The sequence below is a fragment of the Mandrillus leucophaeus genome, unplaced genomic scaffold (genome assembly GCF_000951045.1).
Source record: "Mandrillus leucophaeus isolate KB7577 unplaced genomic scaffold, Mleu.le_1.0 Scaffold183, whole genome shotgun sequence".
NCBI lineage: Eukaryota > Metazoa > Chordata > Mammalia > Primates > Cercopithecidae > Mandrillus > Mandrillus leucophaeus.
This window is the reverse complement of record NW_012101843.1, coordinates 4261715-4282468: the sequence shown is the minus strand read 5'-3', so window position 1 is coordinate 4282468 and position 20754 is coordinate 4261715. Positions and strand designations below refer to the sequence as shown.

At 39.6% G+C, this 20754-nt stretch overlaps 1 protein-coding gene across 1 annotated transcript in view; it reads right to left on the bottom strand.

The window, feature by feature from the left end:
* KIF13B (kinesin family member 13B) overlaps positions 1-20754 on the bottom strand; it is a 190200-nt gene that overhangs the window by 100706 nt on the left and 68740 nt on the right. The window contains exons 5-10 of the mRNA XM_011977745.1: positions 20175-20267; positions 17953-18133; positions 13610-13697; positions 11675-11809; positions 9023-9135; positions 7657-7768 (exon numbers count right to left, since the gene is read on the bottom strand). Coding sequence (XP_011833135.1) covers positions 7657-7768; positions 9023-9135; positions 11675-11809; positions 13610-13697; positions 17953-18133; positions 20175-20267 — 722 coding nt within the window. The remainder of the gene's footprint in view (positions 1-7656; positions 7769-9022; positions 9136-11674; positions 11810-13609; positions 13698-17952; positions 18134-20174; positions 20268-20754) is intronic.

The window sequence follows — 20754 nt, the reverse complement described above, 5'->3', positions numbered from 1 at the left end:
CTAATAATGGCTCAGAAAGTTGCTGTTAACAAGCTATCAAGCACCTTGTAAAGTTTTTACAACATAAGGTACAATTACAATCTTACAAAAAATATGTTAAAGCAACTTCATTTTCTTCCCTCTGATAGCACTTCAAAAGCTACTAACGTTACAAGTTCTAGAGAAACACTTCCACCGTTCGGACAATGGTCCTGAGAAGAGATACTGTCTTCATGATACTCAAACTGCTAAGTGCAGTGAAACAGCTTTAGGACTGACTGGCTTCCAATGGAATGAAAAAATGACCCTTGCTTGAGAACATTAAAAATAGAGAGATATAACTCAGGCACAGAACTAGACTTGGGACATCAAGCCCACCATGCTGTACTGCACCACAGACAAGGCTGCCCGTGCAGGTGACCTCCTGGTACCCACACACCTTGAGTGTGGCCAGGACTTATTCATCGGTCTCCAAGGAATGAAAGTGATGGCATGTCACTTCTAAGGGTAGATTCAAAGAAGATGGTGGCTTCTGTTTTGGGTCTTTTCTTTCACTCTAGGGGAAACAGGCTGCCGTGAAGTGAGGTGGCCCTATGAAGAGAGGCCCACAGGAATGCGTTTGGAAGCAGATCTTCTGGACCCTGCTGACAACCATGTAAGTGAGCAGACACCTCCCCACACCGGTCATGCCTTGAGATGATGGTGGCACCCCCATCCCCAACACTTTAATTACATCCATGTGAAACAACCCGGCTAGAGCCAGGTTGTTAAGCTGCACGCCCCCGGAGTCTTGACCTATGGAAACCCTGAGACAATAAATGACTTGTTTCCAGCTGTTCCATTCTGGGGGTAATGTGTTACAAGCAATAGGTAACTACTCATACACTAGAACAGCAACCCAGGCTGAGACAACTTATCAACGCAAACAAACAAAAAGATTGAATATACTCTTTTTGGTAACAGAATGTCACTGAATGACAGACTCTCAAGATTAGAGGGAACACTGCAACGGGCCAGTAATGGGGAATTCACTAGAGCATAAGAAAGCTAACTCTCCTTTGGGGCAGCATTAACCTATGGAAAACTGCTTTTGAAGATACAAGACTTTGCCAATCTTATTACAACTAAAATGTGTTGGAACAATCTGTGATTTCCCCAGTCTTTGGGCACGCACTTTATTTTACTTAGGTCTCCACCTTTTGTGAATTCAATTTATCACAGAGCCTGGTTTTATCGGTGAGAAAACAGGTCTGTTTGGACAATGGAGGTTACATCTTGCACTCTGCCTAAAAATCTAGAACTGGTAAGTTGAACAATATCCTAGACCAGTTAGATTCTGCCTTCAAGTCCAACATGATTTCCACTGCCCACAATACACATTTGGTAACACAGAGAAAATTCAGGTCTGAAGATTAAATAAGGTGACCTGATACCTTTCCAAATTATCTTGCCCTAGTTTCAGAAACAAAATGATTCCTAAGGTGTTACTAAAAGGTCAGTATGATCACAGACAGTATGTCCCTTATACAGTGAAAGTTTGGTTTTCCACAGAAAACATAATTATATGGTTGAAGAAAACATAATTTAATGCACGACACAGAAAGAACTATAACTAATTTGGACTTTAGGAGGTAAAAGCCATGACTGTTTGCTTCGCTCTTCACTTCTAGACACTAATCTCACATAGCTGGTGCTCCAGATTTGGCAACTTCCAGAAAAAATTCATGAAGAGTCCCATGCACATGAATGAAATTCAAATGTGATATAACAAGAGCACAGGAATTCAATCTCATTGCTGTTTGTTTCACGAGCAGCATCGCGCTGTCCTCTGAGAACCACAGCACACTGTCAGCCCACGTGAACAGCAAATGCTGTCAGTTGAAAGGGGATTTGTAACATCAACTACCAAAGGAGAAAAGCATGTATATTGTGCTCCAATTTATGCTGAGAAAAGGAAACCTGGCAAACAACAAATGCTTGATATTTTAAAAGCCCTTGTTCATGGAGTAACAATACCCTTATGTTAAAAATGACCTCATGCCATCAGCAAAAAGGAAATCACAACAAAAGAACTGGCACTCATTCAAGGAAAAAGTAGAAAGTGTCTTGTTTACTCTTTAACTGTTTAATTGGGAAAATCAGACGATGTTTGTTTCAAGAGTGGCAACTGCAAATTAAACAGACACAGGACAGAATTTACTTTTGACAGTCAGAATTTTTAAAAGTTGAAAGAACTCTGTGAAGACATATAATCAAATTATTTCATTTTACAGATGAGAAAGTGAGACCCAGGAAAACGACAGACTTTTCAAAGGTCACAGAGCTGGTTCAGAGCAGAGCTGAAATTATTCATTCATTCGACTCTTCCTGGAGTTCACCATCTAGGGAGGATGCTGGTAAGCAAACATTATATAACAGGAACTAAGATGATAGGGATAAATACAATATGGTCTAAAACAAACAGCAGAGAGCCAAATCTTGAAAGGTTAAGGAAGACTCTCACAGAAAGTGACACGTGAGACTCAAAAATAGAGAAGCATTACCCAGGTAAAGGGAGAGGGTCTGAGAGGAGGCAGGAGAGACTGAAGAGATGGGAGGGGAAAGCATGTTCCAAGTGAAACAAGAGTCAAGTCCTAGAGGTAAGACAACACTCATCACCTAGCTGGAATTTGTAACACCAAGAAGCACAAGATGAACAATAAAAAGTAAAGGTGGTCAGCTCATGAAGGACCTTGTAAGTCACACACCATTAAAGAATTTGGACTCTGTGGCTGGGTGCAGTGGCTCATGCCTGTAATCTCAGCACCGTGGGAGGCCGAGGTAGGAGGATCACTTGAGTCCAGAAGTTCAAGACCAGCCTGGCCAACATAGTGAGATCCTGCTTATACAAAAACGAAAAAAAATAGAATTTGGACTTTATTCTAAGTGCCTATGGAAGTTACTGAAGAGACTGAGGGTTAAGAGTATTAATTTAAAAAGATGTTGCAACCTAACCATGGAGAAAGGACTGGACTAAGAAAGCTCGAGGGAAATGATTGTCACCCAAGCGACAGATGAAAGTGGCCTTCATTAGGGAGGTGGCAGTAGGAACAAAAAGAGGGAGATGAATTAGAAAGGTACTCATCATCTGAGCACTCATTACCAGAAATTACTTCATGTTAAGAGGCCCACATTTAGATGGTTATTCAGAGGACCAAAAATCATCTTAATATGAAACAGTTCTCTACTAACCACTTAGCGAATGCATAACCCTCATTTAATGGTTGTTTCATCCTCCCTGGGAGAAGAGCACTCACATCCATCGTGGACCAACTCACCAAGAGGAGCCACAGCTTCTCTCATTCTCAGATGTTACACACATTAAGAGCACAACACAATTACAATGCAAATACGAGGCAGAAAAAAAAAAGACCCTGGGAAACTGAAAATGTTATAGAAGATGGGCAGTTTTACAAGTTCAATGGAAAGTATTTTGGAGAATACAGGAAGTATGCCCATGTCAAAGTAGGATCTGGATGAGTCAGACTAAGAATTTAAGAAGGAAAAAGCAACAGGGACCTGAAACTCACTTTAAAGGAAAAGAATCTGCATTTCCACCAATTTGGAGAGGGCTCTGGGAAAACTGCTTAAGCTCTGGAACATGTTTTGCAAAAAATGCCCCTATTTACCATCTTCTGTGAAGGCTAAATGATGTTAAAAAAAAAAAAATCATATACATTTCTTTTTTTTTTTTGTTGAGATGGAGTCTCACTCTGTTGCCTAGGCTGGAGTGCAGTGGCATGGTCTTCACTCACTGCTACCTCTACCTCTTGGGTTCAAGTGATTCTCCTGCCTCAGCCTCCCAGGTAGCTGGGATTACAGGTGCACACCACCACTCCCAGCTCATTTCTGTATTTTTAGTAGAGATGGGGGCTTCACCATGTTGGCCAGGCTGGTCTCAAACTCCTGGCCTCAGGTGATCTGTCCACCTCAGCCTCCCAAAGTGCTGGGATTACAGGTGTGAGCCCCATGCCCAGCCAGATCACATACATTTTTAAGGAAAAAAATAATGTCAAATATTCAGCAAACACGGGACTTATTTTTAATACATGAAAGTTGTAATTATAACCTAAGTTAACTGAACAGCAGACTAAGTGACCTTTTAAAAAATGTTTATGGTTTCATTCTTCAAGCTCAAGTATTATGAACAGTTTTTTTCATTATTTTCTATCAAACACTGGTAAATATCAAGTGAGTATCCTTCTAATGAAAATAACCTTTGATAAGATGAGCACAACCTTGGCAAAAATAGCTGCACAGTCAAGTCAGTGCTGATTCCAATCCTGATCCTGCCATTCACTAGTTCTGCACCCTGTGTCTCATCTGACTACTGGGAACACCACCCTTTCCGTTCTAAGAAGGAAATGAGATGATGTCCATGAAGCCCTTGGTATGGCACCAGACACTCCTGCAACAGGTGCTCCTGGCCTCCAGCCCACTGAAGCCACCCAGTGATTACCCATGCCATTTTCACTGTGTCGATTAACAAAAGATAGTTCTTGTTTTCTGGTGCTTTTTTTTTTTTTTTTTTTGAGAGGGAATCCCACTCTGTCACCAGGCTGGAGTGCAGTGGCACGTTATCGGCTCACTGCAACCTCCTCCTCTTGGGTTCAAGCGATTCTCCTGCCTCAGCCTCCCGAGTAGCTGGCATTACAGGCACGCACCACCATACCCAGCCGATTTTTGTATTTTTAGTACAGGCAGAGTTTCACCATGTTGGCCAGGCTGGTCTCAAACTCCTGACCTCAGCTGATCCTCCCGCCTCGGCCTCCCAAAGTGTTGGGATTACAGGCGTTAGCCTCCATGTCGGACCAACAAAAGATACTTGTTGTTTTAAATGGACTCAAGTAGCAACACTGAAACAAGGACAATGTATGATCAGGAAATGTTTCTGTGGAAAGTTTGAGGAAGCATCTTATCAAGATTTCTTCTAGAGGACAGGCATGGTGACTCACAACTGTAATCCTGGCAGTTTGTGAGGCCAAGGCAGGAGGATGCTTAAGGCCAGGAGTTCAAGACCAGCCTGGGCAACATAGTGAGACCTCATCTCTACTAAAAATTAAAAAAAAAAAAAATGCTACATATTGTGGTGCATACGTGTAGTCCCAACTACTCAAGGAGGCTGATGTGGGAGGATCACTTGAGTCCAGGAGTTCTAGACTGTAGTGAATTATGACTGCACAACTGCACTCTAGCCTGGACAACAGAGACCCCCTGTCTCAAAAAAAAAAAAAAAAAAAAAAAGACTTCCTATATATTTAAAAAAAAAATTCCTGACCAGTTGCGGTGGCTCATGCCTGTAATCCCAGCACTGTGGGAGGCTGAGGTGCATGGATCACTTGAGATCAGGAGTTCAAGACCAGCCTGGTCAACATGGCAAAACCCTGTCTCTACTAAAAGTAAAAAAATTAGCCAGGTGTGGCAGTGCACACCTGTAATCCTACTCGGGAGGCTGAAGCAGAAGAATCACTTGAACCAGGAGGTGGAGGTTGCAGTGGGCTGAGACTGCACCACTAAACTCCAGCCTGGGTAACAGAGCAAGGCTCTGTCTCAAAAAAAAAAAAAGTTCCTTTGGTAATGAAACAATTAAAAAAAAAATTTTAATACATATGTTTAAGGTGTAAAGCATGTTTGATATATGTAAACATACTAATATCATTGATTACTACAAACAAATGAATACATCCATCACCTTACACGGTTACCTTTTGTGAGAAGCACACCTAAAATACAGCAAAATTTTTTTTTTTGTATACGATACAATGTTATTAACTATAGTCCTTATACTGCCCATTAGATATCCAGACTTAGTATCCTATATAACTGCAAGTTTATTCACTAATTTTAATGGCTTTTATGAAAAAGAATAATTATATTCATCCTCCAAAGTCTTGAATTTTGCAGTTTGCTTGTTTTTCTAATTATTCTACAGAAAAAAACTACAAAACATTTCTGTTAGTCTTACAGAAGTAGAAGTGCTTATGCTGTTTGAGACAGGAAGGAAAAGTAAATTTTTTTTTTAGGTTAAAAGCACTGAGGTGTTTAGTTATATAGGCTGACATCAGTGATTCAAATAACAAAATCTGAATAATAATTTACTACTTTAAAAGACTAAAGGTTAGAATTGTCTTTACGGCAGGCCATGGTGTTTTAATTTTGTTCCTAAAAATTATCTCTTACTATCTGATGTTTGTGAGGTTGCATGACAAACCTTTACAAGTGGTTTTAATTATCAAAATTTGTTTACACTTTTGTTTAAATTTCTAACAGTACTGCATTTTGGCCAAAGGAAGTAATGGACCTGATTTTCTACTGTGGCCAATTTATTGAATTTTAGCATTACATTTAAGAAAGAACGCACTGACATTTACATAAAGAATGTTTAATTTTAACAAAACATACTCAAACAGTGTGCGGAGTTTTGAATTAAAAAGCTGAACACTAGTAAATCTTGAGAGGAGGTAGAAACCAGGAGAAACCCCTAATTCATTTCACAAAGGCTGTTTTCTAAACATGCTATGGACTAAATCAGTAATTATGTCCTCTACCAAGCTACTGGGGCGGCCCGTGTTGAACTCATCTTAGTACTTTCAACCCCCAATGCAATGCATGCCAGGTGTTCAACAAATTCTTGATCAATAAGAAAATAGAGCATCACAAAATTAAACAGGGCACATAAAATTATTTCTCCATTTTAAAAATAGAAAAATAAAAGAGTATTAAAGGATTTAGTCAGGTGACACCCCTATAAATGGGTTAAATTGTCACTGCAACTTATATCCTCTAAATCCCAGTCCAATATCCAACTCACCACACCACCTTATGAAGACTAAAGGGGCTCTGGAGGGCTGGAGGAAGCTGGAAATAAGTCTCTTTTTTCACCAAATTCCTATTACATGTTATCACCATCTGTGTCATGATCTATCACAAATTCAGGTTCTAATATTGTGTGTGCACATCTTATCTCCCTCGAGAGCCACAGAGGGCAAGAAGTGCCCTCTGTTTTCCTCTGTTTTAAAATGGAGGCTACGTTCTCCTCCTACTACTGCACATTGACTTTCTTCTTTCTCACTTCCATTGCTCTTGTTCATACAGAATCAATCAATTAATGAATGACTGTGTGCCCTACTCTACAGCCTTTAACAACACCTTTAAGAAGCCAAAAGCAAATTAAAGCCATCATGAGTAAAGCTAAACAGAAACCAAGGTCTGAATGCCCTGAAGTTAAACAGAAAACAAGCTCCAAAATGTTAGCCCAAGAAAAGGAGTCTGTGGTAGGCCAGGGTGGCCCACTTGAGTGTGAGGGCAGTGGAGGCTCCTCCTCCATGACTCACACAGCAGTCAGATTAGCAGAAGGCCCTTTCTCTACTCCCCCAAATCTCCAGAAGCAATCATGTGATTCCGTGCGCGTCCAGCAACCTCACTGCATCCAGGTTCTAGTAAGCTGGAATGTGAATTGCTAGGGAAAAAAACCTATGTTTATTCCATCAAAAATGTCATTACCATAAGAGCCTAATAATTACACATTTGCACACCGATGGAGGAAATGATACCTGGAAGGGATTAACAGTCTACCCTTTTTTCCTTCCTTCTTGCCAACCACCAAAAGTTTGCCATGAAGAAAACAAACAAACTTACTTTGAGCAGCCAAGTGAGAACTGAGTCACGATACGGAACAAATTTATTCTTGTTTTTGCCAGCACTCTGATCTGCAAGAGCTGAGATAACCAGACCGAGGGTTGTGAGGGACCTGCATGGTACAACAATATATCAAATGTCACATTTTAGCACAAAGATTGAACACCAAGATGCCCTTGTACCTGCATGTGAGCAGCACCCTGTCAGCATTTTGCTGCTCAGTTCAAAAGCACACAACTCGAAATAGCTATTTTCCCCAATACTACTACAAGCAATAAAAATGCTTAGCCCGGTATTTTGTAGTACATAAAAATGTGAGCTATAAATCTTCAGGTCAATATAATACCAAAACCACATATCTCTAAGAAAGAAAGCCAGAAACACAGTAATTAAACCATAGTACAAAGCAAAAATTGTATATATGAGATTCAATAATAGGATAGCATCTGGGTGATGGTGTTCTATCATCTCCATTTGGTTTATGACTCCTATGTGTCCTTCTGGGAGCCACAAGGACAGAAAAGCTTCCTACCCATAATGAGCTAACGATTCGGCTTGAGGGAGAAAATTTGAAGCCCATATGAAGGAACTGGTAAACAAAATATTACTTTGTATTATTCGTAGCACAGGATCACCCCTTCCATGAAAAGAATTACCTGACCCAAAACAGCAACAGGGCCACTGCTGAGAAACCCTGACCTGACTGAGTCTGTGTTCTTCGGCCCCATCAGGCATCTCAACAAAACCTAAAATGAGCCCACATGAAGGAACTGGTGAACAAAATATTACTTGGTAAAGTCTTAGCTTCTTGGACTTGGACAAGCACGACAGTGTCTAGTAAAGGAAAAGCTCAATGTGGTTAGTACATGTTTGTCCAAAGAGCAACACACAGGTCAAGTTTCAACAGCTTCACTCTGAGAGACCAGTTATCTTTGATCTTCTCTATAGCTAAACCAGTGGTTCTCAACTGGAGGGTGACTGTGTCCCCACAAGGAACAGCCATGGATATTGAAAGTGAGCTTGGGTTGACACACCTAGGGGTGGGGGAAGAGGTGGCAGCTACTATCGCCATCTAGTGGGGAGAAGCCAGGGATGCAGCTAGACACTCTACAAAGCACAGGATCACCCTTCCCATGAAAAGAATTACCTGACCCAAAACAGCAACAGGGCCACTGTTGAGAAACCCTGACCTGAGGCTGTGCTCTTTCGCCCCATCAGGCATCTCAACAAAACCTCAAATGAGCCCAGGGCCATTGAAAATACCAGAAAAAAATTCCAAATCACCTTACTATTTTAATAACCACAGATGTTCCCTCATTGGCTATTAAATCAATAAAGCAATACAAATAAGCTTGAGAGCACTTACTTGTTAATGTTGCTCCCTTCCTTCAGCCTGTCCCCTGCAGCGCCCGTCTTCGTTGCTCGTTCACTGCCAGCTAAATCCACCAGGCTCAGTTTGCCCACTTTCTCTCCAGATGTCTACAAATGAAATCAATCAATGCTAATAAACAGGAACACAAGGCCAGTTGTGGTGGTTCATGCCAGTAATCCCAGCACTTTGGGAGGACAAGGAACGGGGATCACCTGAGCCCAGGATTTCAGGAACAGCCTGGGCAACACAGCAAAATCCTGTCTCCACAAAAAATTTAAAAAAAAAAAAAAAAAATAGCTGGCCATGGTGGTGCGTGCCTATAGTCCCAGCTACTTGGGAAACTGAGGTGGGAGATCACTTGAGCCCAGACCAGAAGTTCCAGGCCACAGTGAGCTATGACTGCACCTCTGCATTCCAACCTGAGCGACAGAGTGAGACCCTGTCTCTTAAAAAGCAATACAAAAAGCAGTTCTGTCGCAACTAAATGAATTTATGATCTAAACCCTTTATTAAAAGTATTTACCGTTACTTCAAAATTATTTTGTGCTGCTATAACACACTATAAGAAAACTGTACAATCTAATGATGGAGACACAGAAAATTTATAAAACTACTAATCCAGCCAGGATGAAAGCTAATTATCTCAGAAAAACAGTGCCTCCAAAATGAGCCATTTTGAAGGGTGCCCAAGGAAATTTCCAGAGTAGTATACAAAAGTACTTCTAAGAGTTAAATTTTACTATTACTGGAAACTGTGTTTAAAATTTCATGGATATTTATCAATAATCCTGAGACAAAACACTTGCAATTCTGACATAAAAAAAAAAACTGACCTTTATACAATAGAAGAATCCCTCAAAATCTCAAAACATTTTGTAACATTTACATCTTATTCATATATAATTCCATTTCATGTCGGGTGTTAGATTTATATCTTTTTCTAGTTAAGATATTATATACATACAGATACAAAGATATCATTATCAAAAGTGTTTTCTTATCAAGCACATACATGTAACATACTTTGTACTTCAATAGCAATACAAGAAATGTAGGAAACCAATACCAAAATCTACAGACGGAATCATTTTTAAAGCCTTCCTTTAAAATAGACATTTCCATAAATAAACATGCTGTTAACAAAAGGATATTCAGCATCCCAAATCAAAAGCACTTTTAGTTTAAAAAAAAAAAAAAAAAAAAAAAGTCCTCAGTATGTTTTTTGTTTTATGCTGAAAAGGAAATAAGAAACAAAGAACTTTTTGTTGTTACACTAATCTTGCTGTGATGGTAAAAGGAGAAAAATATGCTTTCAGCAGATGAAAATCCTGCCAAAGTATAGCACTTTGCCAGGGTGATTATTTTACCTTCTGGTATTTGAAATGAACACACTAGGGGGTAGGCATCATAATAAAATATGTAAAAATCACATTAAAAGACGGAAGACGCAAATATAATAGGCAACAGACAAGTCTGCAACGCAGCAGAAGCACATGTATCTCTGACTGGGTTTACTCTTCACAAGATTCAAAACCAAACACTCAAAAAGTTATTCTACAAAAGCGAGTGATTTTATAGTACAATTTCCCCAGTGTCATTTATTCCTTCTAATAGTGTTTCACAGAAGGCAACACTGCAAAAGAACCTCTGCTAAATCAGCTAGAAGTTTTGTTTTGTTTTGTTTTTTTGAGACAGGGTCTTGCTCTGTTGCCCAGTGCAGTGGGGCAATCATAGCTCACTGCAGTCTCAAGCTCCTGGGCTCAACTCATCCTCCCACCTCAGCCTCCCTAGTCACTAGGTCTATGGGCATGAACCACCCACACCTTGCTAATTTTCAAATATTCTGTAGAAATGGAGTCTTATTATGTTACCCGACTGTTCTCCAACTCCTGGGCTCAAGCAATTCTCCAGCCTTGGTCTCCCAAAGTGCTGGGATTACAGGTGTGAGGCACAGTGCCTGGGCAAGCGAGAGCATTACCATTGGCTTACTCAGTTAGCCATCACAGTTTAAAACTCAAAAACTGCTGGGGCAGACAGTGGGCCACTGGTCCACTTAACTTCTGCTCCACCTTCCTTTAGTGGGAGTGAGTGGAAAGCTTAAACCCACACTTCTCAGACTCCCTGGCAGCCCAGGCTCAGGATACACCTGCTAGAGGCTGAAAAGCAGAAGTAGAGCATAGGCCGCCTGCTGCCACTTTCTGGCTCTTTCTGCTGGCAGTGGGACTAGGGAAATGCAAGCACATTCTCCAGGTTCCAGGATGCTATGAGGCGGCAGCATGGACAGAAGCAACTTCTCTATTCCTGCTTCCTGGATCACAGCTATGGGTATGCCTGGAACTCAGCGTTCTAGAGGTGTCCTCAGAGGTGGCACCACCCCGGTGGCCAGATGTGTGCTGTTCAGAAAGTCATTCCTCAAGAGGCAGTCTAGAACCTGGTCCTCCTCAGATGTCCCAACAACCCTGGAATCACCTGCTTCCCTACATGACATCCCTTTCTATTGACCTAGAGTGGCTTCTGTTTCTTGTCCAGAGTCCTCATTGATACACAAGTCTAGCCAGGACTTTAATTCATCTAACACCTGTAGAGGAAAAAAAACCACAATCCACTTTAGAAATATAAGAACAGGTCATGCATCTGAACACCTACCCCAGACTTCACATCGTAGAGAGTATGTGTGAGGGTGATTTTGAAAACTGCGTGGGATCGGCTACTCTCCTCGTTCATGTTGGTTGCAGCAACTGTGCGAGATTTGTTACCCTCAGACATCAACGACTCGATATCCTAAGTGGAAACAAATCAGAGACCCACATTTCTTTACTTGTGTAATACACACTAAAACCCTGCTACACTACAAAATGCATTACAAGTTTTGCTACTTAGTCAACAACATTTGGAGTTAACATTCTTGTTTCTCAATGAACATTGAGCCCCATGGAGTACAACAGCCAATACCATCTCTGAAAACTTAAAGGAGATCATTTGCTACAGGTACAGAGGTGGCAGCTTTGACTCAAAGTTCAGAAGCTACACCTTTGGTCACACAAGATGAATAAGTATGCCATGCCAACCCTCATCTAATACAGAAATTTGAAAAAACTTAGTTTCCTTAATACAGAAAGCAATACAAATTTATTGTTAAAACAAATCAGATTATACAAATAAGCAGCACAAATAAATAATTTGTGTTATTTCTCCTTTCATCCAGGCATATCACCGACTACCACTATCTTAGCAGATCTGTTTTTTATTTTATTTTTATTATACTTTAATTTCTAGGGTACATGTGCAGAACGTGCCAGTTTGTTACATATGTATATACGTGCCATGTTGGTGTGCTGCACCCATTAACTTGGCAGACCTGTTTTTAAAAATTAGAACGTCAAGAGACTAATTTTCTGCATTGATTTACCACTTGGTTGCTACTACTACTAAAAAAGAGAAACAACAAAATACAATAGGAAGGTCAAGGGATTTTCTTTTTTTTTTTTTAATGTTATAAGCTCTAAAACAGTTAGCCAACCTGGATTTTAATTGCATTAATAGCAATGCAGAGCTATGATACCCATCTGCCTTACAAGGATCTTAATGAGGAGTGAGAAAAATGGTATGTGTGAAAGTTGACTAGATGCTTCCTATTACCCAGTCTTCACTTCGTTCCAGTAAGACAGCCCAATCTTCCACTTGGCACATATGGCCAAGCTAAGAGACTACATTTCCCAGATGCCCTTGCAGCTCACTCTGGCCACATGACATTTTAGTGAATGAGATTTAAAATTAAAATAGGCCATCTGGGAATTCTCCTTCAGCGAGTAGGCATGCTATCACGTGTTGGTTCTAAGAGCCATCTTGAACTATGGGAATAAGGACATTACCACACCGCTCTGTTGACCACTGGAAGGAATCTAGGTCCCTAATAACACATTTGGGGCCACTATACTTGCCCTGGAGAGTCTACCTCCATATTTCTTTTCCATTAAAAGTGTTGTTTCAATCATCATTCATTCATTCATACTTTCAAATGTATACTGAAAGCACCTACCATAGGGAAGGTACTTTTCAAACACTGAGAATATATAATGCACAAAACAGGTAATAATCCATGTTTCAAAGAACTGTTACATTTTTTTAATGTTATGTGCAACTGAACACAATCCTAACTGACACACATCACCAAAAACTGAAAATCACAATTTACTATTAAAAGAATAATGTTTAAGAAAAAATTCAACACAATACATAAAAAGCCTTAAAGTAAAAACATTAACTGCAAAAGGAAGTATAAGTGGGCCCCAGAATGGGAAAACAACAACAAAAGATAAAATTCACAATTTTCTAGATTGATTCAAACCCACTTTAGATTCACTAAGTCTGATAACTTTTCATTTAAAAGCCTCATCCTATTTAGTCTATATGTATTCACTGGTCTCTGATCAACTACCTCATTTTTAGGATTTTTGTAAAAAGGGATTTATTAAGTGATGCTATTATATATGCAATTTTAAAAAACAACAAAGTAAGCCAAGAAAGAGAGCCCACCCTAATACACTAAATTTAAGTAGTTCACATACAGGATGTTGTTACCTTGTAGCTTGTGACAGCCAGTTTAGAAAGTCCGTCGACATAAGGTCCCAACACACTATGCTCTCTGACTTTCAACGTCTGACGGCTTCTGTTCATGAAAAACAAAGAAATGATTTTTTAACAATAGCCTATTTTTTAAAAGGACTCAGCTCTGCTCCATAAAAATATACAATGAATTCAAGAAAGACCCCAAATAAATAAAACCAACCGACTTGATCCCAGAAGAATTTAAACCAAACTTTAAAATCTTCACTGTGAAGAAAACTTCATAATGTGATTAAATATCACATCACTCAAAGGGTACATTGTGGGATGTCTATTTGCTACTACAAAGAATGCAGAGTCAAATAAATATGAACAATCTATTTGTCTTACACAGAATGTGGTACAAACAGCAGAAACTCAGTAAATGTTAACTGTGCAAGAAAGGAAAACTACAGACCAGTCTGTCATGAAGAAAGACAAACAAAAGACAATAAACTGAATCTAATGATTTCAAAATACAAAATTGGGCTTATCTCAGGGCTTCTAGGCTATCACCACTGGAAAAAAGATACTCGCACTTTAATCACATTGACAGCCTAAGGGGGCAGAGGAAGGAAGTACGATCATTTCAATAAATGCATGAAAAAAGATTCAATAAAATTAAAATTAAATATTCGTAAGTTTTTTTTTTTTTTTAAAAAAAACCCTCTTAGCAAACAAGGAACTAATAAACCCCGTAAAGGACATCTGAGAAAACTGTAGAGCACAGATAGCATAGTTAATAATATAAACCAAAAATATTAAGAATATTTGTTGAGGTGTTAGTCAAAGGGTACAAAGTTTCCGTTAGGAGGAGTAAGTTCTTGAGATCTATTGCACAGCATGGTGACTATAGTCAGTAACATAGTGTGTGTTTCAAAATTGCCGAGAGTAGATTTTAAATGTTTGCACCATAAAAAAAAAAAATGGTAAGTGGGTGAGGTGACGGATATGTTAATTAGCTTGATATAATCATTCCATAATATATACATGATCAAAACACACTGTACTACATAAACATATACAAGTCTCATTTGTCAATTAAAAATTAAATTATAAAAAAGAGTGTTAATGATGAGGTTACTGGTGATTTTCATTTTATATTTTTTTCCTTATTTTATACCACGAATGTGTGTCCATTTTTGAACTACACAAAATCTTTTTTTAAAAAGTAATAAATTATAATACTTAAAGTTTTTTTGTTTTTGTTTTTGTTTTCAAATGGAGTCTTGCTCTATCACCCAGGCTGGAGCGCAGCGCCAGGATTTCAGCTCGCTGCAACCTCCGCCTCCCGGGTTCAAGCAGTTCTCCTGCCTCAGCCTCCTGAATAACTGGGATTACAGGTGCACATCACCACACCCAGCTCATTTCTGTATTTTTAGTAGACACGGGGTTTCATCATGTTGGCCAGGCTGGTCTCGAACTCCTGACCCCAAGTGATCCGCCTGCCTCGGCCTCCCAAAGTGCTGGGATTACAGGCATGAGCCACCATGCCCAACCAATGTTTCAAGTTTTTTGGTGGTTCTTTGATGCCTATGAAGAGAGGTGCACACTCCTCAGCTTGATACGTATGCTCCTTTATAATCTGCTCTTGACTACCTCTTAGTCAGCGCTCCTTATCCTCGCCTTAGGCAGGAATTAATTTACTTTTATCCATTTGTATTATAATAAACTTTGGGCTCTAGAATAGCAAGAATAATGTCTAATTACTTTGGGAGTCTGCAGTTCCTAGCACAAGTCCTGTCACATAAGAATCACTAGATGAATGAACAGACTTCACTAACAAAGTGAAGATGAGAGAGATTAAGGTGACAGAGAGGACTTCAAATGTTAGCTTCCATCATTTGGAGAGGGAGTGCTAGTAACTAAGAAGGCAGGAGAGGAAGGGAAGAAATGTTGAACACATACAGTGAATGACTAGCATGGAAGCTGAACCGCATTCAATCACTAATACCCATAATAAAGAAAGCAAGAAAAGGATAGTTCTAGAATAACCCTTCATATAAACAGTAAAATCAGGGGATAAGGAAATGACTCTTAAATCTAAAATCTATAGTACCCTAGGATCAACCACAAAAAAAATGTCGCTTATTACCATGTAACTGGATAAAGTAGATATAGAGTATTTGATTTACTTCTCACCCCAGGATATATTCTATTATTCACTTTTTTCCTTTCATATTTCCTTTTTTCTTAATGTATCCTCTATTATCTCCTGAGTAAAACAACATAATTACATTACTACATACTAGATGCTGAATATAATTAGTACGTGAATAAAAAATGAAGTCTTCTCAAATGGTCTTTGACCAAAATTCACCTTTAGAGATTTTAATCCATTTACTTTGAATCTTCAGAAACTAAAAAAAAAAAAAATTCCAAGAAATTTTCACTGGGGAGATAACAGCAGCAGCTACCACTTATTGAGTACTTACTGTATGCCAGCAAATGTTCTAAGACCTCAGGTGTATCATCCCAGTCTATCGTCACAACAGCCCTCTGAGATAATTGTATCCTATCATTTCCCTCTTCAAGTTCCCTCTAGGCCCACAAGTTAGGCCTAGAAAGCGTAAGAAACATGCTCAATAGGTAACAAGTAGAGGACCTAGATCTGGAGCTACGCAAATTCGAACCTCTTCGGAATTCACTGTTAATTAATTACTGTAAGTAAGCTGTTAATTACTATACCCAAGACAAACACAGGAGAAATTACTAAAGACTGTACACGTGCAGTTAAGTTGAAAAGATGCCATACAAGCACCCTGGATTAAGCAGAAGAACGAACAGGTATGAAGTCAGTCAGCTAAGAATTTCTGGAAGGAGTAAGTCTGGGCTGGATCTCAGAAAAGTGATGATCTTTGCAGAGGTCAAAGTCCAAGAGAAAGTATTCAAAGCAGGACAAAATATATATATATACAGGGGTATAATATTAAGTAGGCTGTGGGTACCTGGGCCATAAGGTACTCTCTGGCCTCTTTGTTTTGGAACAGTTTTTACTTTTAATTTCTTTTGAGACAGGATGAATCTCTCATCCTGTCACCCAGGCTGGGGTGCAGTGGCACGATCTTGGCTCACTGAAGCCTCAAACTCCTGGGCTCAAGCTCAACCTTGGCCTCCTTTCGTTCCATGTTGACTTCTGTGCATCCTACCCTCTGACCACACTGAACTGCTGGATCATTCTCCAAAGGAGATTTACATTTAATGATTAATTTACACCTTCAAGGTGTGGCAGAGGCTGTTCCCTACGCCTGAGTAGTTCTTACCCAACTTCCCAGTGAACAAACTTCCCACTCAGCACAAAAGTTATCAAGCAAGTACACTCGGTGGAATCTTCCCTTCTCCTCAGGGCAAGATCAGTCATTGTCTCTTTGCTCCCTAATTTGTAGGAGCCTCTTTCACAAGTTAAAAGCAGACTGCCTTGTATTTTAATTATTTGTTTACAAAACTCTCATTCTGTCCACATTGTGAGCTCTTGCATAGTGCCTGGCATACAATGATCACTCAATAAATGTTTGTTAAGTTTGTATAGAAGCACTAAGCATCAATTCAATCTCCCTGAGAGAACCCTGAAGATTATCATCTTGGTCAAGGAAAACTGACAACAGAGAAGAGCTGAGGGTTCTGTTTGCTCTTGACTGAGAGTAACTAAGATTCACTGCCTCTAAGATTCTCTTTTCCTTGATCATCTTCCTCATCCGGCAAAACTAAATGTCCTCCTGTTGTCCTCCAAACTTTCTGTAGGCCTCAGCTTATTTGGCTCTTTGACCTTCCTAATATTGTTTTTACATCAACAAGCCACAGGCTGTGGTCATTATCTCCATCTCTCTCCACTGTCACGCTTCCTTAAAATCTGAACTCAAAGAACTCTCTGTGGAAGGAATAGATTTCTAGATACCTCGCACTTTCCTCACTCAGTTACAGCTGTAGTGTCAAACCAGCATCTGTGAAGGCCTCCTAAGACTTCTGACCCAATTCTCTTTCCAAGTCTGTGCCATGCAATCATGGGCACTTTTTTTTGTTCCTGAGAATCTTTAAAAAATTCACTGTCCTAAAGACCAGGTTTCATCGCTCTGATAATGCCTCTCCCTCACCTCACAGCCCGCAAAGAGCTGAATTCCACCTGAAATTTCTTGATTAAAAAAAAACTCTTGAGCCCAGGAGTTCAAGGCTGCAGTAAGCTATGATCATGTCACTGCACTGAAGCCTATGTGACAGAGCGAGACCCTCTTAAAAAGTTAAAAAGTAAGATTTGTACTTAAGCCAATTTAAGTCTGTTTCAGTTCACAATGCTGAAACACTAAAGTCTCAAATTCGTTTACCCTTTGGGATCAAGGAGGTCTCGAACTTTTTCATTATAAATTTCCATGTAGGACACTTCTACTTTAAAACTCTGTTCTTCATTTTCCTCTTTCTGAGTTCGTTCAAAGAGTCCACTGCAAAGTCTTGGGATTAATCCAGGTTGGTCAGCTGTGCCCATCATGGTGTAAGATTTTCCAGATCCTAAAAACAAGGAAATCAGAGTTACTATTGTCTCTTTGAGAAGTTAAATATATAACCCTCTTTCTGTTGCTCATAATAAATTATAAACACTTAGCAAAATGCAATGAAAAATACATCCAAATATGAGAATAATAAGTACACAAGCTTTCTTACTGCACATGAGAAAGTGAAAAGCAAATGTCCTTTAGAAAGAAAAATAGGAGGGGCACAGTGACTCATGCCTGTAATCCCAGCACTTTGGGAGGCTGAGGCGGGCAGATTGCCTGAGCTCAGGAGTTCAAGACCAGCCTGGGCAACAAGGTGAAACCCCATCTCTACTAAAATACAAACAAACAAACAAAAATTAGCCTGGCGTGGCGGCGTGTGCTTGTAGTCCCAGCTACTCGGGAGGCTGAGGCAGAATTGCTTGAACCCGGGAGGCGGAGGTTGCAGTGAGCCAAGATCGCGCCACGACAGTCCTGCTTGGGCTATAGAGTGAGACTTCATCTCCAAAAGAAAAGAAAAAGAAAAAGAAACTTCTTTAATCATCCTCATACTTTTAGAAAATACCTAAAACAACTGAGAAATAGTGAGGTCTAAAAGTTTTCTGAAATAAGCTGGAAGAGCCATATAATTAATACTATTGTGCCTGCTCCCAACCAGTGATCACAGCACAAAAAAAATAGGTTCTCCCTGCAGACCCCAGAGCAAATTAACTCACTACCCTTTCACTCTAGTATGGAAACTAAAGAATAATCTTATTTTTTCTTATATAAAATTATTTTCTCGGCTGGGCGTGGTGGCTCACACCTGTAATTACAGCACTTTGGGAGGCCAAGGTGGGGGGATCACCTGAGGTCAGGAGTTTGAGACCAGCCTGGCCAACATGGTGAAACTCCATCTCTACTAAAAATACCAAAAAAATTAACCAGACATAATGGCAGGCACCTGTAATCCCGGCTACTCAGGAGGCTGAGGCAGGAGAATCACTTGAACCTTGGAGGCAGAGGCTGCAATGAGCAGAGATTGTGCCAGTGCCCTCCAGCCTGGGCAACAGAGCGAGACTCCGTCTCAGGGAAAAAAAAAAATGCATTTTCTCCTTTGTAAAAGAAATATATATTAAATAAAATTTAGAAAACATAGGAAAATAGAAAGAAAAAACTTAAAATTACCATAGTCCTACTGTCCAAAAACAAGTAACTACCGACACTTAAGTATAATTCCGTTTTTAGTACCAGTGTTTTTGCAAACATGCTTTTAACCTACAAGTTGCTGCTTTTGTCACGCAACATTTTATTGTTATCATAATACCTAAAGCTAATGTGCCACATTTCCTAAGTACCAGGACTTCTGTAAAAAGTCTGCACATGGGAACTCGTTATGACAACCCTACAAGAAGGTCTATGATCATCAGCCTTTCCAGGTAAGGACACTAAAGGGCAGAGAGGTTAAGTAACTGCCCAGATCTCTCCACTGGCCAGCTGCAGGAGCAGCACTGGAGCTGTCGCCACTTGACCCCAGCTTTCTGCCCTTTCAACACGACACCAGGCTTCTTGAAAACATCTGACACATTCTTCGGTGAGAACATTTCTAGTTGGACAAGCTGTACGCTTTACTCTTATAAAAGTAACAAGTTCACTTCAAATAGATTTTCTTTTCTTGACCACAGAGATGCAAAAGCCAAAAAGCTTATTAGTTATTACTGGAGAGACATTAAGAAGTACATTCTTTTTGGTATTTTCTCTGTTAAGATTCTGAAAGCCTTAAAAAAGCATGATCTATAGGCATGGCTAGTAATATGTTCAACGGTCATAGCTCTGTATTTTTTTTAAAAACAACCCTGCTAGTGCCTTGTGAGAAAAATCAGTAAAGATAAAAGATCCCAATCCTAATTTTATCACATTCATTCTAAAATAATGTTATTGACTACTTTCAACATCTACAATACTTTCTGAAAGCAAAAATAACAAGGAATAAATCAGCAATGTTATTCAGTAAAATACACACGGTTCTACTTTCTCCTTCATTGATGGTTATGTGATTCCATGTTATTTAACATTACCAGTCTGTCCATAGGCAAAGATACACGCATTGTAGCCATCAAAAGCATTCTGCAGGATATTCTCCCCAAGGCACTTGAAAACAATATCTTGACCTGAGAGACAGAGAATAAGAGAAAAGACATTTTAAGCCAAAACTACATATGAACAATTCATAAAACAAAAACAAAAATCTCAAAAGCGTATAATGTGCTTATTTATCTCCAAACAAGATTTTTAAATTTGATGAATGTTCCCAAAGGCTTATGCCTTCCAGGTTATTTCTAGTTAGCACATGAGGGAAAATCAGCTCCCTGTACTACATACTTGAACAAATAAACACTACTAAGAATCCCCTGCAATGCAGAGCCAATGAGCTGCTCACTTTATAATCAATGATTATATCTGAAATTTATACTTGGAACCCAGGTGTACCTGGATTTAACTATTTACCACTCAGCCAATGCTTTTATTCAGTGGGCACCAGAGTTTAGAACAATCATATATATCAACCCCCTCTCCTTTCCCGCAGTGACAATTTCTAATTACAGGATCTATAATACAAACCAGTTAGGACAGGGAGTCAGAGCCTGGAAATTTCCC